The sequence below is a fragment of the Ranitomeya variabilis genome, chromosome 3 (assembly GCF_051348905.1).
Source record: "Ranitomeya variabilis isolate aRanVar5 chromosome 3, aRanVar5.hap1, whole genome shotgun sequence".
NCBI classification, from domain to species: Eukaryota; Metazoa; Chordata; class Amphibia; order Anura; family Dendrobatidae; genus Ranitomeya; species Ranitomeya variabilis.
Window position 1 is genome coordinate 522,829,212 of NC_135234.1, and position 19,000 is coordinate 522,848,211.

The 19,000-nt window shown below is 43.9% G+C and overlaps 1 protein-coding gene across 2 annotated transcripts in view; it reads right to left on the reverse strand.

The window, feature by feature from the left end:
- The window catches only part of ARHGEF7 (Rho guanine nucleotide exchange factor 7), a 163,548-nt gene extending 145,801 nt beyond the window's left edge, over positions 1-17,747 (reverse strand). For both annotated transcript variants that reach the window (XM_077296997.1, XM_077296995.1), the window contains exon 1: positions 17,401-17,747. In XM_077296997.1, the coding sequence (XP_077153112.1) occupies positions 17,401-17,565 (165 nt within the window). In that variant the 5' untranslated portion in view covers positions 17,566-17,747. The remainder of the gene's footprint in view (positions 1-17,400) is intronic.
- Between the last annotated feature and the right edge of the window lie 1,253 nt (positions 17,748-19,000).

The window sequence follows — 19,000 nt, forward strand, 5'->3', positions numbered from 1 at the left end:
TCTTATTTTGGACATATTGGTCGTTGTTTTTGGGCCCTTGTGACCCACATCCCCTTGCCATAGCTAAAAAACCTTGAAATGTAACAACACCTTCTCTAACGTTGGCTAAAGACATGAGATATTTGTATGCATCAGTGTTTTTGTACATGTGCTGTCCATTATTCTTTCGGCTAGATCATAGACACACTACAATCAATATTATAACACCAATTTAGCCATAACTGGGAAGTAATACATATATCAGAGAAACACCTACCTATATATCATAATACTAACCAACAAGAAAAGGTGCAGGCAATGTCTCACAAAATAAATGACTTTACTCATACAAAGAATCACACCAAATATCAAGGGTTTAAAATGAAAAATAGATAGCCTCAGTGGGGAGCTACAGCCACATACTTAGACTTGCACGATATGCCAACATGTCAATGCATCAAGATTAAAACTCAGTGAAGAATAGGGCCAAATTGAGTTAATAAAAACTTACATAGTGTAACTTTGGTATGGTCCAATAGTGGTGCAGCCCTGGCACCCAGTGGCGTAACTACAAAGTTATGGGCCCCGGTGCGAACTTCCAAATAGGCCCCCCCCCCCCACCCCGGGTCCCCCCGCCTCAACCCCACCCACCCCCGCCCCACCTAACCTTCCCCTAGATACGCCTTGGACTGTCGCAGGAATCTCCTGCACTGCAACATGGTGTTGGGTGCCAGCACAGCCCGCACAGTGGTATATCCAGCACAGTGGTATATCCAGCACAGCCCGCACAGTGGTATATCCAGCACAGCCCGCACAGTGGTATATCCAGCACAGCCCGCACAGTGGTATATCCAGCACAGCCCGCACAGTGGTATATCCAGCACAGCCCGCACAGTGGTATATCCAGCACAGCGGTATATCCAGCACAGCCCGCACAGTGGTATATCCAGCACAGTGGTATATCCAGCACAGCCCGCACAGTGGTATATCCAGCACAGCCCGCACAGTGGTATATCCAGCACAGCCCGCACAGTGGTATATCCAGCACAGCCCGCACAGTGGTATATCCAGCACAGCCCGCACAGTGGTATATCCAGCACAGCCCGCACAGTGGTATATCCAGCACAGGGATATATACAGCAGAGCCCGCACAGGGATATATACAGCATAGCCCGCACAGGGATATATACAGCAGAGCCCGCACGGGTATATAGAGCAGAGCCCGCACAGGGATATATACAGCACAGCCCGCACAGGGGTATATAGAGCACAGCCCGCACAGAGATATATACAGCACAGCCCGCACAGGGATATATACAGCAGAGCCCGCACAGGGGTATATACAGCAGAGCCCGCACAGGGATATATAGAGCACAGCCCGCACAGGGGTATATAGAGCACAGCCCGCACAGGGATATATAGAGCAGAGCCCGCACAGGGGTATATACAGCACAGCCCGCACAGGGATATATACAGCACAGCCCGCACAGGGGTATATACAGCACAGCCCGCACAGGGGTATATAGAGCACAGCCCGCACAGGGATATATACAGCACAGCCCGCACAGGGATATATACAGCAGAGCCCGCACATCTCATCTCCCCCCCCCCCCCAATAATGGCCCCACAGTCCAGTTAAAAAGAAAAAAAAACAACTCTCCTCACCTTTCCTTTTGCCCGCGCTGCTCCCGGCGGCTGCATGCCCAGGACACTGCAGGTGCGCGATGATATGACGTCATCGCGCACCCGCAGTGTACTGTCAGAGGCAGAGCGGGGAATGATGGGAGAGGCAGACGCTCTCTCCTCCATCATTGCATTGAACTATACCGGTGTCATAGACGCCGGTATAGTTAAATGCGGCGGCGGCACTGGCGGGGGGCGGGGGGGAACAGTGCAGCGGCCCACTACTGGCACCGGCTCTTCTGGCATTTGCCAGAAGTGCCCGATGGCCAGTCCGGCCCTGCACTGACCTGCCAACCCGGGGCCCCTGACCTGCGGGGCCCGGTCGCAATGCGACCGCGGTAGTTACGCCCCTGCTAGCACCCCAACGCGCGATTCACCCAACTTCGTCAAGGAACATTTCTTTTTTTCACTGAGATTTAATCTTGAGCCTCTAACATTTTGGCATATTATGCAAGTCAAAGTTTGTGACTGTAGCCCTCCATTGAGGTTTTCTGTTTTTCATATAAAACCTTTATATTTGATGTGATTCTTTACAATGATAACATCATTTATTTTGTGAGACATTTTCTGCACCTTCTTGTTGGACATTACAAATGATGTGTTTTCACTTTTTTTTTGAAGACCGATTTTCCGTGAATTGACATGGTGACATGTCCAACTTTGATCCTTGTTATGGTGTGCTGCCCAAATTTTACTGTTTAAAGGAACTTGTCAGTCGATTTCTGCTGCCCACACCAAGGTCAGCATGAATCAGAGCCTGGTTTCACAACTGAAGTCGTGTATGATATTTACTGATACACTACGGCGTTTTAGATATGATTTGAACAGCCTTCCTGGGAATTATAAAACTTTTCAAGACTTGTCCGATGCTGCCACTGGCTGGTGTCTCCTCACTCGGCTCCAGGGAAGTTAACAGGTCTCTTTCATGTGTGTACAATGGGAAAGACCCGTCAATCAACTAGAGTGGTGTGGAGAAGCCAGCCAGGGGATGTGAGGTACTAGTCTTCTCTCTGCCTATAGTACCTGGCTGCTTCTTCAAACTACCGTATTTTTCGGATTATAAGACGCTCCGGATTATAAGACGCACCTCAAATTTTGAGGAGAAAAATAGGAAAAAAAAATGATGGTGCCTCTTATAATCCATGCGTCTTATTGCTTACTGGGGTGGTGGCTACAGTTAAGCAGGGTCGCTGCTGGAGGAGGCAGGAGTGGGGCGATGCTGCAGGCCGCAGGCTGGGGTGTCCCGATGTGCGGTGCGCCACTGCAGTTGTCCGATACTGCTTTGGGTGTCCGGTGCTGCTTCGGGGGTCTCCGGTGCTGCTGCGGGGGTCACCGATGCTGCAGGGGGCCCTGCCGACATTTTGTGAGAGGCCAGAGCCCCCCGCAGTTCCATGGTTTCCTGCGTGGTGAACTCCGGGAAAATGGCCACCAGGGGGCTGCGCATGCGCAGATGCAGATCTCCGCACCAAGATCTCGGGAGATCAGATTTCAGCTCTGAGATCTCCTCTCCCGATATCTTGGTGCTGAGATCTCCATCTGCGCATGCGACGCCCCCCCCCCCCCCCCGTCCATTTTCCCAGAGTCCACCGTTCTCAGCAGCACATCGCCGGTGTAAACTGTAGATGTGCTGCTGATAACATTATACTGTATGGGGATCGGTTAGTGATCTGTTAGTGATCGTTCTGTCCCATCATTCTTTCTTGGACGGTGGAAAGAGGCCGGGAAACAAGTGTTGAACAACTTCAGTATTGTCGATCAAACTCATTTAGCGGCCTGAACTCAGCGCTTGTAAATACAACCGAAATGCTTTTGTGTGATGTGCAATATGTTAGCATTTTGGGCCCCATTTTAAACTTTGCCTAGGCGTAGGGCCCCACTTTGCCTAAAACCGGCCCTGCCTATAAGTGTACAGATATTATAAAGTCACCATGTGACAAGTGGGCCTGTGTAACTTCAAATGCCAGGGCTGAATTTTAGTCCCAGTCCATCCCTGGCTGCAGCTGTTTAACGCTATTGATGTGCGGGCCCGCGCCCGCACGTCAATAGTTAACAGCCGCCAGCCAATCTGAGGCTGGCAGCTGACGTCAGTCCCAGCGTGCATGTCGCCGGCGTCTGACGTCATTGTCAGTCGCCGGCGAGTGCACGCTTCAGCTGCGTGGAGAGAGCAGGAGCGCGGTCAGGTAAGCAGAACTTGTTTTTTTTGCAGTCCCGATCATGTGATGGTAACATTCACCGGCGAAAGAATTTAACTTGTCCATTTGAGGTCTTATTCCTGCTGCATTGTTTTTTATTCTAAAAATGCATCATAGAGAATTCAAATTCAGCGTACAGGCTTTACCAAGTACTCCGCTGCCGGGCCGATTGGTCATTTGGTGGGAGGGCGGGACTATTTTTCTTACTATTGCTGTAAGTGTTGCTACTTGTGAGAGGAGTTTTTCCAAGTTAAAGCTGATTAAAAATGACCTAAGATCCACAACGAGCGCCATGCGTTTAGGAAATATGGCCATTCTGTCTATTGAACAACAGCTGAGTGAAGAAATAGACTTTGATGATGCTGTCAAGATTTTGCAAACAGAAAGGCAAGAAAGATAAAATTCTACAACATTTAAAATCAACTTTACAACTCCCAAAGTGACAATTTAAAGTTTCAGTTAAACAATAAAGAGTTTTGTTTCTGTGCGTGTTGTCCTGACTATTTTTGGTAACCTGCTACGCCCCTGTGACCACCAAAAAGCAACACCAACACCCAAATGAATGTTACTGAAAAAAAAAGAAACAATGCAACTAACAAATACTAATAAAATAAGTCCTGATCTTTGTCCACCTCTGTGAACATTTTGCAGCTGCACAGACATTAATAACGAGGGATTGGCGGAGGATTTGTAGTCAGTGTGACATTGCCCTTAGCCACGTTTTAATCAAAACCACTCAATATTTTATGTCTATGTAGATGCTCACAAAAATAAATAAGCTATTATGTCAACATGATGACTAACTTCCAGAAATATTGTCAGAACTGCCAGCTACTCTAATATATTCTACGCTGGTTTATAATGGTAAATAATCTGAATCACACGAAAAATTATGCCAATTCTTAAAGGGAACCTGTCATCAAAGTTGTGGCCATTAAACCAGTGCCAGTATGCTATAGGACTGAAAAGTACATTATTCATATTGCCAGAAAGATTGGAGGTTTAAAACCACTCTGAATAGTTATCTGGGAGGTTTTCCTCACTATGAAGCTGGGTTCACAAGACCGTATAAAAATCGTCAGTTTCATTAAGAAAACTGATGATTTTTTATTTATTAGTCATATATTTATAATATGATTTTTTTACAGCAGTAGTTATTAATAATTTACAAGACCATTTACAGTTTCCTATTTAAAAGAATTGCAATGTATCCATAAAAATCGAATGATACACTGCGGTTCCATATGGCATCTGATTTTTTTTATGGACCCATAGACTTGAATGGGTGAGTCTCATCCGATACACAGAAGAAACTAGTGCGTGCTGCCATTTTGCTCACACAGAGATTTGGTCAGTGAAATAAAATTGCTCATCTGCACTGCCCCACTTAACAACATTGATCCGAGCACTGTCCGTGTGCTGTCCATTGTTTTTTTTCACGGTTAGCACTCAGACCGAAGATATGGCCGTGTTAACGAGCCCTTACAATGTACTCTCTGCCTTGACTGAAATCCCACCTACTGTGATAAGTTAGTACTGTCTTTCAGTCAAGGCAGAGTAGGCATGCTACCAGTGCGGAGACTGTTATCCATCATTAGTGTAGCACCGCCCAGATGACTACGGAGAGAAACACATTGAAGTATTTCTCCATCCCCCAGGTTCCCTCAAAATAACTATGGTATTATTTTTTTCTTTTAATGAAAGGTCCCTTAGCCATTAGAAATCACTGTAACTACAAGGATTTAATGACTCTACCCTGAAGGGATTGTCCACGTCTTTCATTTTTTTTATGTGCTTGGGAACTTACAGAACAGCTGCTTCTCTTCTGCTCTGCTCTTGACGGGGCGAGGAAGGGGGATTGTGGTTGCCAATGTCATGCTGATTGACAGTTGGCTCCCCACTGCCTAACTGCGGGAAGTCAGCTGTCAATCAGCATGATGTCAGCAATGACTCCCTGTTGACAGCAGAAGTAGAGCTACTCTGTTAACATGAGGTCAAATGAAGCAGCAGAATCACCGCCAAGAGCCGTGATCGCTGTGCGCTGGGCAGAAAAGGTAGGTAGCTAGCAACTACCTGCCCGTCAGTTCTTAGCTCCATTAGAAAAAAAAAAATAATAATCTCAGAAAACCAAAATCTGAGCTATGAAACAATGAATTATAAAAGTTAAATAGAAATAACAAGTCTCTGTTACCCAATCATTTCTTAAACCTTATTCAGACAACAGTGACTTTCCTCGTAAGTAAAAAAAAAAGGTCGGAGTTTCCTCAACATTGTTTTGCATACAAGAAGGTTTATCAAGTTTCTCTTATCAAGTAAATATGAAACTCAAATTGCACAAATCTGGAATACTAATTACTTCTGAGTCCTGTCTGATTTTTTTTTCACGGATGCATAGCTTTGAATTGTCGAGTTTAATCTATGACGTAGACCAAATCTGGACCTGTTTTTTTGTTTTGGTGCGGATCATTTATAATCACAAAAAAAAAGACAGACAAGTGAATAGCTACATAGACTATATTGAATACAAATTCTACCCTAGTTGTATTCAATATTGTCCAATTTTCTTGTTTCTTTGATAAAAGCTTGATAAACCTTCACGTCCACAAAAAAAAAACATAAATATGAAATTCTGGTAAAAACTGTTGACCAAACATTGACGTGAACCTGAGCCAAAACACCAATGAAAATCAGTCCATTTTTGGTTAACGAGAAAAATCACTGATGTCTGAATGAGCCCTTACAGCAACAGTCCAACATAAGGATTCCCTTACTACGTTTCTATTGTTTTCTTCCTTGTACAGGGAATTATTTTGTTTCCCAGGTTTTGTTCATATCTATTTTGTATACTAGTACATTTTCTTTTATAACTTTCTATTTTCTTATTATTTGAGCTATGTCCCTTTGCTGATTTGTCACTTCTCCCTCTTCATTGAGGGACAGGGTTTCTGTGTAAATAATTCACAACAAAGACCCATTTGAAGATGTACTTTCAAGCTTCTAACTCCATCTTCAAGTTCATTTTATTTTTCATCTATCCTTTCCACCTCTTACCAATAACCAATAATCCTCCTGCCCTCCCACCTTGTTCCTCTTAAAGGGGTTATCTGGGACTTTGGGTTGGAGGTTATGGGGCTAACAACTTACTGGAAGGTAGTTGCCAACTACTTACTTGCCCTGCGACAATGTGTTACAACTCAGACAGCGATTCCCTGGCTTCATTTGTCCTCACGTAAACAGATCATCGTTTTCACTTCCGATGCACTCTGTTAACGTCATGCTGAATGACGTTGTGCTGAAAGTTTTCCCTGCAGTAAGGCAGTTGGGGAGCCAGCTGTCAATCAGCATGTCATCAGCAGTGATCCCTGACTATACAGCAGAGTGGAAGAGAAGTTGCTCTGTCGATGTGATTGATCAATGAAGGTTGTGAGCTGGAATTTATCATAGCAGGGCTTGAACAGACAAGTAGTTAGCAACTACCTGGTGGTAAGTTCTTAGAGGAAACTACTTTTCATTCAAAGACAAATGAGATGGCTTTTGTGCACCCTTGGAGTGAACAAAGGTTCAACACACCATTACATTCCCCAATTCTGCATGAAAGCGTTCACATGCCAAGAACTAGGGCTGCCTGAACTCAGTCCGCATGTTATGCATATGTGCACTTACACCGCCTGAATCCGGCCACCTTAAGGTACCTTCACACGAAGCGACGCTGCAGCGATAGCGACAACGATGCCGATCGCTGCAGCGTCGCTGTTTGATCGCTGGGGAGCTGTCACACAGACCACTCTCCAGCGACCAACGATGCCGAGGTCCCCGGGTAACCAGGGTAAACATCGGGTTGCTAAGCGCAGGGCCGCGCTTAGTAACCCGATGTTTACCCTGGTTACCAGCGTAAAAGTAAAAAAAACAAACAGTACATGCTCACCTGCGCGTCCCCCAGCGTCTGCTTCCTGACACTGACTGAGCTCCGGCCCTAACAGCACAGTGGTGACGTCACCGCTGTGCTTTCACTTTCACTTTAGGGCCGGGCTCAGTCAGTGTCAGGAAGCAGACGCTGGGGGACGCGCAGGTGAGCATGTACTGTTTGTTTTTTTTACTTTTACGCTGGTAACCAGGGTAAACATCGGGTTACTAAGCGCGGCCCTGTGCTTGGTAACCCGATGTTTACCCTGGTTAGGCTAGGGTCACATTGCGTTATGTGACCGCGTTTAACGGACTACGTTACACCGCGGCATAACGCGGTGTTAACGTAGTCCGTTAACGCCGCCATAGCCTGTAATGGTGAGCGCATCGCTAGCGCACGCCCACATTGGGCGTGCGCTAGCGATGTCGCGTCATTTGAGTGACGGACCTCGGACGCTGCTTGCAGCGTCCGCGGCGCGCCCGAGGTCCGTTCCTCGCTAGTGCAGATCGGGGATCTGCGCTAGCGGGGACACCGAACGAGGACCCTAGGGAAGCATTGCGTTAGCGCAACCCGCTAGCGCTATGCGCTAAACGGATTGCCCTAACGTAATGTGAACCTAGCCTTACCAGTGTAAAATATCGCTGGTATCGTTGCTTTTGCTTTCAAACACAACGATACAGCGATCGGACGACCAAATAAAGTTCTGGACTTTATTCAGCGACATCACAGCAGGATCCTGATCGCTGCTGCGTGTCAAACGAAACGATATCGCTAGCGAGGACGCTGCAACGTCACGGATCGCTAGCGATATCGTTACAAAGTCGTTTCGTGTGAAGGTACCTTTAGCCACACAGCGTCAGGGTGGGCAGACGTCTTCTCCTCCCTGGCTCCTCTCTATTGCTGCTGCTCTCTGCACTTTATACTGTATTCACGGAAGTTGAGTGAGAGAATGGAGTGACTATGAGTGTGATAGTGCAAGAAATTTTACAGGTACTGCTCATGACTTTGTTTGATCTACCCTTTCCTTCTCTCAGAAGCCACTTGCTCACTTACGGGTATACCAGCAAATGCTGTCAATCACAAGCAGGGGAAGCCACGCTACTCCGATCACTGTTTACATCTAACTCAAGATAACAGCTGATATGTAGGGATGTTGAGTGTCACCCCACTGATCTGATATTGACCACATATCCAAGGCCTGGCAAATAAATATATAAAAAAAAAAATAGAGAACGTACTAATGTACGAATGTATCTTCAGATCTCACTGTGATCCTGGCAGCTCAATTTTTAGGGGAACTATAAAGGGATCTGGCTGACTGACTCATTTTACTAGCTAAGGCTACGTTCACATTTGCGGTCCTCGCCGCAGCGTCGGGCGCCGCAGCGGCGCCGCATGCATCATGCGCCCCTATATTTAACATGGGGGCGCATGTACATGCGGTGCACTTGCGTTTGGCGCCGCATGCGTCCCTGCGGCGCCCGCGTCGGGGCGCAGAGGACGCAGCAAGTTGCATTTTTGCTGCGTCCGAAATCAATGAAAAAAAGGACGCATGCGGCGCAAAACGCAGCGTTGTGCATGCGTTTTGCCGCGTTTTTGTTTGCGTTGTGCGCTGCGGCGCCGACGCTGCGGCGCACAACGCAAATGTGAACGTAGCCTTAGCCAATATCCCTCCTTGTCTAGGCTTAACTGTGAAACAAAAGGAGTTTGACGTTGCCAGTAAGCACAATTTAGGCCTTATTCAGACATCAGTGATTTTTCACATTCGCAAAAAAATGGTACTAGTGTCATCAGTGTTTTGGATCTGTCTTTCATCAGCGTTTGAGTTTTTACAATCCGTGCTTCATCAATGATTTTTTAAGTGTGAAGAAACTTAAATGAATTGTAGGGCCATGTGCACACGTTCAGGATTTTTCGCGTTTTTTTCGCGTTTTTTCGCTATAAAAACATGATAAAAACGCGAAAAAAACGCTTACATATGCCTCCTATTATTTACAGGCTATTCCGCATTTTTTGTGCAAATGTTGCATTTTTTTCCGTGAAAAAATCGCATTGCGGAAAAAAAAGCAACATGTTCATTCAAAATGCGGAATTGCGGGGATTCCGCACACCTAGGAGTGCATTGATCTGCTTACTTCCCGCACGGGGCTATGCACACCATGCGGGAAGTAAGCAGATTATGTGCGGTTGGTACCCAGGGTGGAGGAGAGAAGACTCTCCTCCACGGACTGGGCACCATATAATTGATAAAAAAAAAAGAATTAAAATAAAAAATAGTGATATACTCACCCTCTGATGGCCCCCGAAGTGTTCCCGCCTCTCCGGTGCATGCTCTCTCTTCCGTTCCTATAGATGGTATGGTTCAGGACCTGTGATGACGTCGCTGTCTTGTGATTGGTCGCGTGACCGCTCATGTGACTCACGCGACCAATCACAAGCCGCGACGTCATCGAAGGTCCTGAACCACACCGGCATCTATAGGAACGGACGCCGCTGAGGAGATTGGCTGTCTGCAGGGGGTGAGTATAACCATTTTTTAATTTTTTTTATTTTTTTTTAAACATTCTATCTTTTACTATAGATGCTGCATAAGCAGCATCTATAGTAAAAAGTTGGTCACACTTGTCAAACAGTATGTTTGACAAGTGTGACCAACTTGTCAGTCAGTTTTCCAAGCGATGCTACAGATCGCTTGGAAAACTTTAGCATTCTGCAAGCTAATTACGCTTGCAGAATGCTAAAAAAAACGCGAAAAAAACGGAAAAAAAACGCAAAAAAAAAATGCGGATTTCTTGCAGAAAATTTCCGGTTTTCTTCAGGAAATTTCTGCAAGAAATCCGGACGTGTGCACATACCCTTAAGCTTCTTTCATACATTGCAATGTTTATCAGAGACAGGACACAGATTGTGTGTTGGACACATGATTTTCATGGACCCATGGACTTGTATGGGTGATATTCATCTGTGACACTGATAAAAAAGGACATTTTCTCATGATTTTTCTGCAGACACATTGTCCTGGACCCGTAGAAGCGCATCCGCGTGACACGGCCGTCGTCCACTTTCTTCTCCCCACACCCCTCTCTGTCTCCTGCTGCCTCTCCGCAAATGTCTAATGCCGCATAAAGCGAATAAAAGACACTGATTTCTGCAACATTCGGGTGAGTGCCGCATCTGTTTAAACTTTGCATTATGTGGATTTCTATTTTCTTGTTATATGAAGAGCACCTCCCGTACATGCAAGAATAGAGCTTTGTGTTAGAAGTCTTTGGAAAAATCTGTCCCCTATAGTCACAGCCTGTGAAGATTATCCACATTACCTGGTGCCGCTCAATTCTGGATCTGTTGTTTGGTGTGCATTTCTCATGATTTTTCTGCAGACACATTGTCTGCAAAAAACACATGGACATATGAACAACCCTACAGACTATAATGGTGTATCCTCGCCCATCCTCTGTAGATTGTGAGCCCTCATAGGCAGGGTCCTCTCTCCTCCTGTACTTGTGTGTGCCTTGTATTGCTCATGTTTACTGTACTTGTCTATATATGCCCCTTTTCACATGTACAGCGCCATGGAATAAATGGCGCTATAATAATGAATAATAATAATAATAATGGGCGCATGTTCTATCTAACCATAGTTAAAATGTGCAAACTAAACGCTCATTTCTAAGTATAAATGACTGTGTGCATATCTTCAGTCATTTGAGCCTCTTTTAAAAAGTTTCAAGTTTGCAAAGGAAATGAAGCGATTAAAAGAAATGGCCAGACCATTCTTCTGGTGTTTTTCGGTTTGAAGATGTTCTTTAATTTACAATACATGTCAATGGGAATGCTCAAAAGACACGTGTAAGGCGCCTGGGTCTTTTTTTAGTGTTTTGCCAGCATTTTATCTTCAAAAAATGTTCAGCAATCTTCCAGTGTCTTCATTGCTGAACAAAGTTACATAAAATTTCAGAATACGCTAATAAGAGAGACCCCCCTAACACTCTGGCAAAACGCTGGAATACACCACCGACTGTCAAAAGCCTTGCAAAATCGCTCAAGAAATGACCAAATGCTAAATAAGACACTTCAGGATTACAAAACGCCAGAGAAAAGCAGTGTTTCCTGAAGCATCTTTTGTGGTGGCAGTGGCAAGAGAAATAATAGTATGAACTCGGCTATTAACTCCACTCACTTTATTGACGTAACTGCTCGGCACTGAACCTGCATTCTCACGCTCAGCGTCTCCTGGATGCAAGGCTTCGTGGTCGCATCATGCCACCGCTCAGCAATGCATCAAGATGAAGCAAGGTTGGAGCACGTCGTGGGACAGATGGATTATCGGCAGACAGGTGAGGAATACTGTGTTTCTTTATTTTTATTTTTACATTAATAAATGGGTACAAGAGAGTAGGGAGTGTTTATTTCAAATAAAGGAGTTTTTCTGTGTCTTTTGTTCAATTAAATTCAATTTTTTCTGTGTGTGCGTTTTTTAACTTACACTTAAGGGGTTTGTAATGGGGGCATCCGACAGACGCCTCTTCATTACTAACCCCTGGGCTTGATGTCAGCTAACGTTACAAAGCTGACATCAACCCCAATACTATTACCCCACTTGCCACCGCACTAGGGAAAGTGGGAAGACTGGCAAAGATCTAGAATTTGAGCATCTAGTAGATGCGCCTTTTCTGGGGCAGCTGTGGGCTGCTATTTTTAGGCTGGGAAGGGCCAATATCCAGTCTGACAATATCAGCCCCCAGTTGTCTGCTTTAGCTTGGCTGGTTATCAGAAATGGGGGGGACCCAACACCGTTTTTTACAATTATTTATTTAAATAAAAAAAATGACTTGGTGATTCCTCTGTTTTTGATAACTAGCCAAGATAAAGCTGACAGCTGGGGACTGTAGCCCGCAGCTGTTGGTTTTGCCTGAGCTAGTTATCAGAAATAGAGACCGCACATCTTTTTATTTCATTTTTATTTCATTTTTCTTTTACACAGTCTGTGCCAGCTAATCACAGCCATAGTAATACTTGACATGAGCTGTAAGTGCCCACACATTCTTTCAACAAGCTTTGTTCGGGCTACCGAACTGTAGTAGTATAACACAGACGTCGCTTTGTTTGGGCTGCCGAACTGTAGCAGTGTAACACGGACGTCGCTTTGTTCGGGCTGCCGAACTGTAGCAGTATAACACGGACATCTGGGAGAAGTCCATGTTCAGGTTTGCCCATCTCTATCAGAGTCTAATAGTGTGCACATATCCAAAGGCTGGGTTTCAACATTCACATTTTTTAAGCAGTTTTTAAAAACAAAGCCAAGTATGAATCTTAAATGGAAGACAGCTGTAAAGAGAAAACCAAGACTTCTTTTTGTAGAATCCATTGTCTTGGCATTGACTTCAAACACTGCATTAAAATCCTGAAAGTTGCACTCCAGCCTCATATTATCACAACTCATTTTATTCAGTAATAAGGCGCTCCTTTTTATTTAGGGTGAGGCAATCCATTCTCAGAACATTAAACTTTTCTTCCGCCAAACATGTAGAAGCCTATCATGTGGGCACATCACCTTGGCGCATTCCTGCTTTCCAAAATTAATATTTTCACAAGCTTGTAACAGACTAATAAAGACAAACAATATCTAAAAGCCCTCTCAATGAAGAGGAAGGCAAACCTTGCCAGATATTTCTCACAGTGGGTTATACTCTGTCAAAACAAAAGATTTTTGTTTTCCCTAAATCAGACATTAGGGTACAGTCAGGAAACATCCCTTCTATACATCAGACTGTTGATGGTTTCCATCAAAACTGAATGTCATTTATATTAATCTAATGTAGGGCATCTCAAACTTTTTTTTTCCTACAGTCTCAACAGCTAGAACATGGTAATGCCCAGCCTAACCATTGGGCATCTTTTTATTTTTTGTCTCTTGGACTCAACATTATATTACAATAATCCCAAAACCAAAGATTCACTCAGCAAGCAAAAGTTCCCTATGGCACATGATCCTATTTGTGACAACAATGATGGTCAGCCTTAAAGTATGGCTACCACTGATCTAATATGTAAGGACAGCTCTACACTGCTCATGAGGGCTCATACTCATCTGCGTATAAATTGGAAGAGTGCAATCCGAGAAAAAAAATCGTATTGCACACCGACTAATGTTATTGATATAGTACTCATCTGCAATTTTTCCCTCAGTTGAATCTGGATGAGAAAAAAAATCGCAGCACCCTGCGAGGGGCCGCGTATATTGGATGAGACTGACCAATGCAAGTCAATGGGTGCGAGAAAAAAAACAGACGGCACACGGACCATCCGTATGATGTCCGATTTTTACAGATACATTAACATTCTGTAGCATAGAACACTGTAAATGAGCTTGTAAGTGATGCAGAATAATAGTTGCAGAGAAAGAAAGGCATTGCATATGGATGCCATAGGGATGAATTGTGAGAAAAATCGCATTGTACTCTCATGACACTCGCATGATACTCGTCCTACTTTTCTGGATCACCATCGCAGCGATGTTACTTACGCTGATGAGTGTGAGCCCTAATACACTCACTTACATATTGGATAATCCAGATAACACAGAATGCTCAGATAATCCCCATATTATAAAGTGATGCCATATGATATCGCTGGGATATTCCATCACCTTATGATCAGTACATTTCCAACAAAGTCGACCTCGACTGATGCTGAGAATAAGGGCTCATACTCATTTGTGCGAGAAAAGGACAAGTGCTATCCAATAAAAAAATCATACAGTGACTGCAGACTTTAGTGATAAACCTGGACAATCCCTTTAATGAAAATATATGGCCACCTTTAGTCTTCTGTTTGTAAGATATATCTTTTTCCACTTGTCACTTGGACTTGTTGGGGCAAAATTATTACTTCTTATTATTGCACCATTTATTGCATGCGCTTTACATGTGAGGAGGGGTGTACATAACAAAAACAAATACAATAATCTTGACCACAACTAGTCACCGACTGGTACAGGAGGAGAGAGGACCCTGCCCACGAGGGCTCACAATCTACAAGGGATGGGTGAGGATACTGAAGGTGAGGGCAGAGCTGGCCGTGTAGCAGTATGGTGGATTGGGGGTTCGGTAGGTTGTAGGTTTGTTGGAAGAGGTAGGCCAATACTTCAATACCTTAAACATCCTGGCCTAAATACAACATGTGTATTATAGGTAAACAGTAGAGTTGAGCAAAAAGACTAATCCAGTGGCCACATTAGTAGTCCAGGCCAATGCCTTCTGAACCTTCTCCAGCTGCCAACACCCCTAGCGCATCTTCTACATCACGCAAGTGTAGCACTGGGCCTACTAATCAGAAGAAGTGCCAGAAGGTAGGAGGAGGTTAGCAGGGGCACCAAAGAATCTCTTAGCTGGACTCTGGTAAACATTAATAATTGTCTAACATATTCTGCAAAACATTTACAAGAGATGGAACACATTTGTTAACAATGCTCAATCTCCATCATAATAAAATGCCTAAAGCACGGTCCAAGGCCTTATAACATGGTGTACTATAAAATAATTAGCAAGAAAATACAGTTGCCATGTATTGTTGTATTTGTAGCTATTAGTTAAATAATAATAATAATAGTCTATTTATATAGCACCATTGATTCCATGGTGCTGTACATGAGAAGGGGTTACATACATAGTTATAGATATCGTTTACAGTAAACAAATTTACAATGACAGACTGGTACAGAGGGGAGAGGACCCTGTCCTTGCGGACTCACATTCTACGGACTATATCCCTATAAATGCGGACTCCATTTTTTCTGTAAAGCAAATTAACACACAGACACAAGAGTTATTGAGGTGTATTTTATATGCTTGTGGCTATCATTGGGGGATGTAATGATCAGCACATGTGACACAGGAGCCCCCGCTAGCTCCTTAGCATTGGCTGCAGTGTGGCTCTCCACCAGTGGGAGCGTCTGAGGAGCAAACTGACAAAGAGCACAGCTGTCACAGCTATCTCCTTCCCTGGGAGCAAGGATAGCCCCCAATCACGGCTAAGGTTTCCCCTGCTACACAGTCCACCACCACAGGGGCCACTAACACCACTCCAGCTGTCACTAGTCCTATCCAAGACCAGCAGTGTCATGTCTGTGAGCTACACATATGGATTGTAGGAATTGGACTGAAGGGGAGGGCAGCGGCCTTACATGCACCATACAGTCTATTTAGCTACATTTATACACACCATATACATACACTATATATATATATATATATACACTTCATATACATACATACACATTTATACATACATACACACCATATACATACACATATATATATATACACATTTATACATAAATACACACCATATACATACATACACATACATCATATACATACATAAATACACATATACACATTTATACATACATACACACCATATACATACACATTATATACATACATATACATACACACATACATACATATATATACACACACTGTCACACACACATTTATACATACACACCATATACATACATCATATACATACACACACACATACATACACATATATATATACACTGTCACACACACACATTTATACATACACACATTATATATATATACATACACTTCACATACATACATACACATTTATACATACATACACACCATATACATGCATACACATATATACACATTTATACATAAATACACACCAAATACATACATACACATACATCATATACATACATAAATACACATATATACACATTTATACATACATACACACCATATACATACACATTATATATACATACATATACATACACACATACATACATACATATATATACACACACACTGTCACACACACATTTATACATACACACCATATACATACATCACATACATACACACACACACACACACACACACACATATATATACACACACACATTTATACATACACACCATATACATACACATTATATATACATACATATACATACACACATACATACATATATATACACACACTGTCACACACACATTTATACATACACACCATATACATACATCATATACATACACACACACATACATACACATATATATACACACTGTCACACACACAACACATTTATACATACATATATATATATATATATATATACACACATTTATACATACAAACATACATATATACACACCATATACATACACATTATATATACATACATCATATACATACACACACATACACATATATACACACACACTGTCACACACATTTATACATACATGCACATCATATACATACACATTATAAACACACACATATATATATATATATATATATATATATATATATATATATATATATATATATATATATATATATATATATATATATATATATATACACACACACACACACTGTCACACACACATTTATGCATCCATACACCCCAGTGCACAGGGCTTGGGCTCTATACCAGCAGAGGTTACGGTGTGCCTGTTGTCTGACAATGACCCCCAGCATTAGGGCCCCCTGTGTGTGGTGAGGGCACCTCCTCCATCTCCAGCTGTCGGTCCAGAGTGGGGGCGGTGGTGGGGCTGCACATTAACCCCCGCAGTGCCGCCGGCTGCTTACCTTGTCTATGGTGCCCGGTAGCAGCCTCTCCAGCAGTCTGCACAGCACCACCCCATCTTTCAGGGACGCCTGCAGGAAACCCTCCGGGTCGGAAATGGTCTTCTTGGGAGACTCCAGCACCCCGAGTGTTATGAGCCATGTAACGGTCTGCTCGGCTGAATTCATAGCTCACTGAGAACGCAGTCTGGTACCGCAGGAGCAAGGGGGGCAGGGACCCCCAAATACAGCCCCTTCCCCCCGTTCCGAGGAGATCTGCTGGCGATTTCCCGTAGTTCACATTGAAGCCCGGGCTGCTGCTGCTGCTGCTGATCCCTCCTTTCCTGGGTAGATGCAGATGATGACGCCTCGATGCTGTAGAAATGCAGCAGGTCTTCTCTCCTCCTCCCCCTCCTATTCCTGGCTCTCCCTCACTGCCCCCTCTCCTCCATGGCTGGGCCTGGCAGTCTGTCATTGCTACACAACCTGCAGTGCCGCCTCAGCCTTAACCCTTCCGAGGATCCTGGCACCGAGCATGGAGCCACATAGTGCTGCCAGCCTGGGCATGCATGATGGAGTATCTTCACCTGGGCCACATGATACCTACTGCCATTCCTGTTATTAGTCATAATGATCCAAATTCTGCAATGATTTACCCAAGCAGAGCCTTGTATTGGTAGCCCTGTCACCCTAGTGCAACTGCCATGGGATGGATTTAATTACAAATCTCTAACAAAGGAATCTAGTATATTTTTCATTGATTATAACTTTGCATTTTCTGTCAGGTGGTAAATGATCATTTACATTGATCGCAATAGCGATTGATTTCAGTATGCGAGTAAGCACTTACACAAGGTTATATGCACATATAGATAAAACATGTTGGAAATCTAGTGTGGCCGTCGCTGCTCTGTACGTGGATTATTTCTGATCAGTGAGGTCAGTCCAGGTTTGGGCAGAATCCACCTGAAAACGGCTTCTATGAAAGGCATTTCAATTACTGAGGCCACTTTGGAAACCACATCGGACAAAACACAGCCATATGAAGCGCAACACTTATCTCACATTGGAAATAATGGAGTTTTTTTTTTTGGGGGGGGGGTAGTATAGATATTGGTGCACAGAAAGTGTATATTCCCATATGAACATGTTCTTGCTATAATTGCTACTCCTGCTTAGATTTCTTTTGTGCTTCTTCTGCTACTGTCACTATAGAGTTCCAGCAATGGCTTAAGGCCTCCATACACTTTAGACAAATGTCAGCCAAACCGAGCAACATCGACAGGTTCAGCCAAACCCACCATCATCGACAGGTTCAGCCAAACCCACCATCATCGACAGCTTCAGCCAAGCCCACCAACATCGGCAGGTTCAGCCAAACCCACCAATATCAACAGGTTCAGCCAAACCCAGCAACATCGACAGGTTCAGCCAAACCCAGCAACATCGACAGGTTCAGCCAAATGTAAAGCGCCATGGAATAAATGGCGTTATAACAATAAATAACAATAATAACCCACCAACATCGACAGGTTCAGCCAAACCCACCATCATCGACAGGTTAAGCCAAACCCACCATCATCGACAGCTTCAGCCAAACTCACCAACATCGACAGGTTCAGCC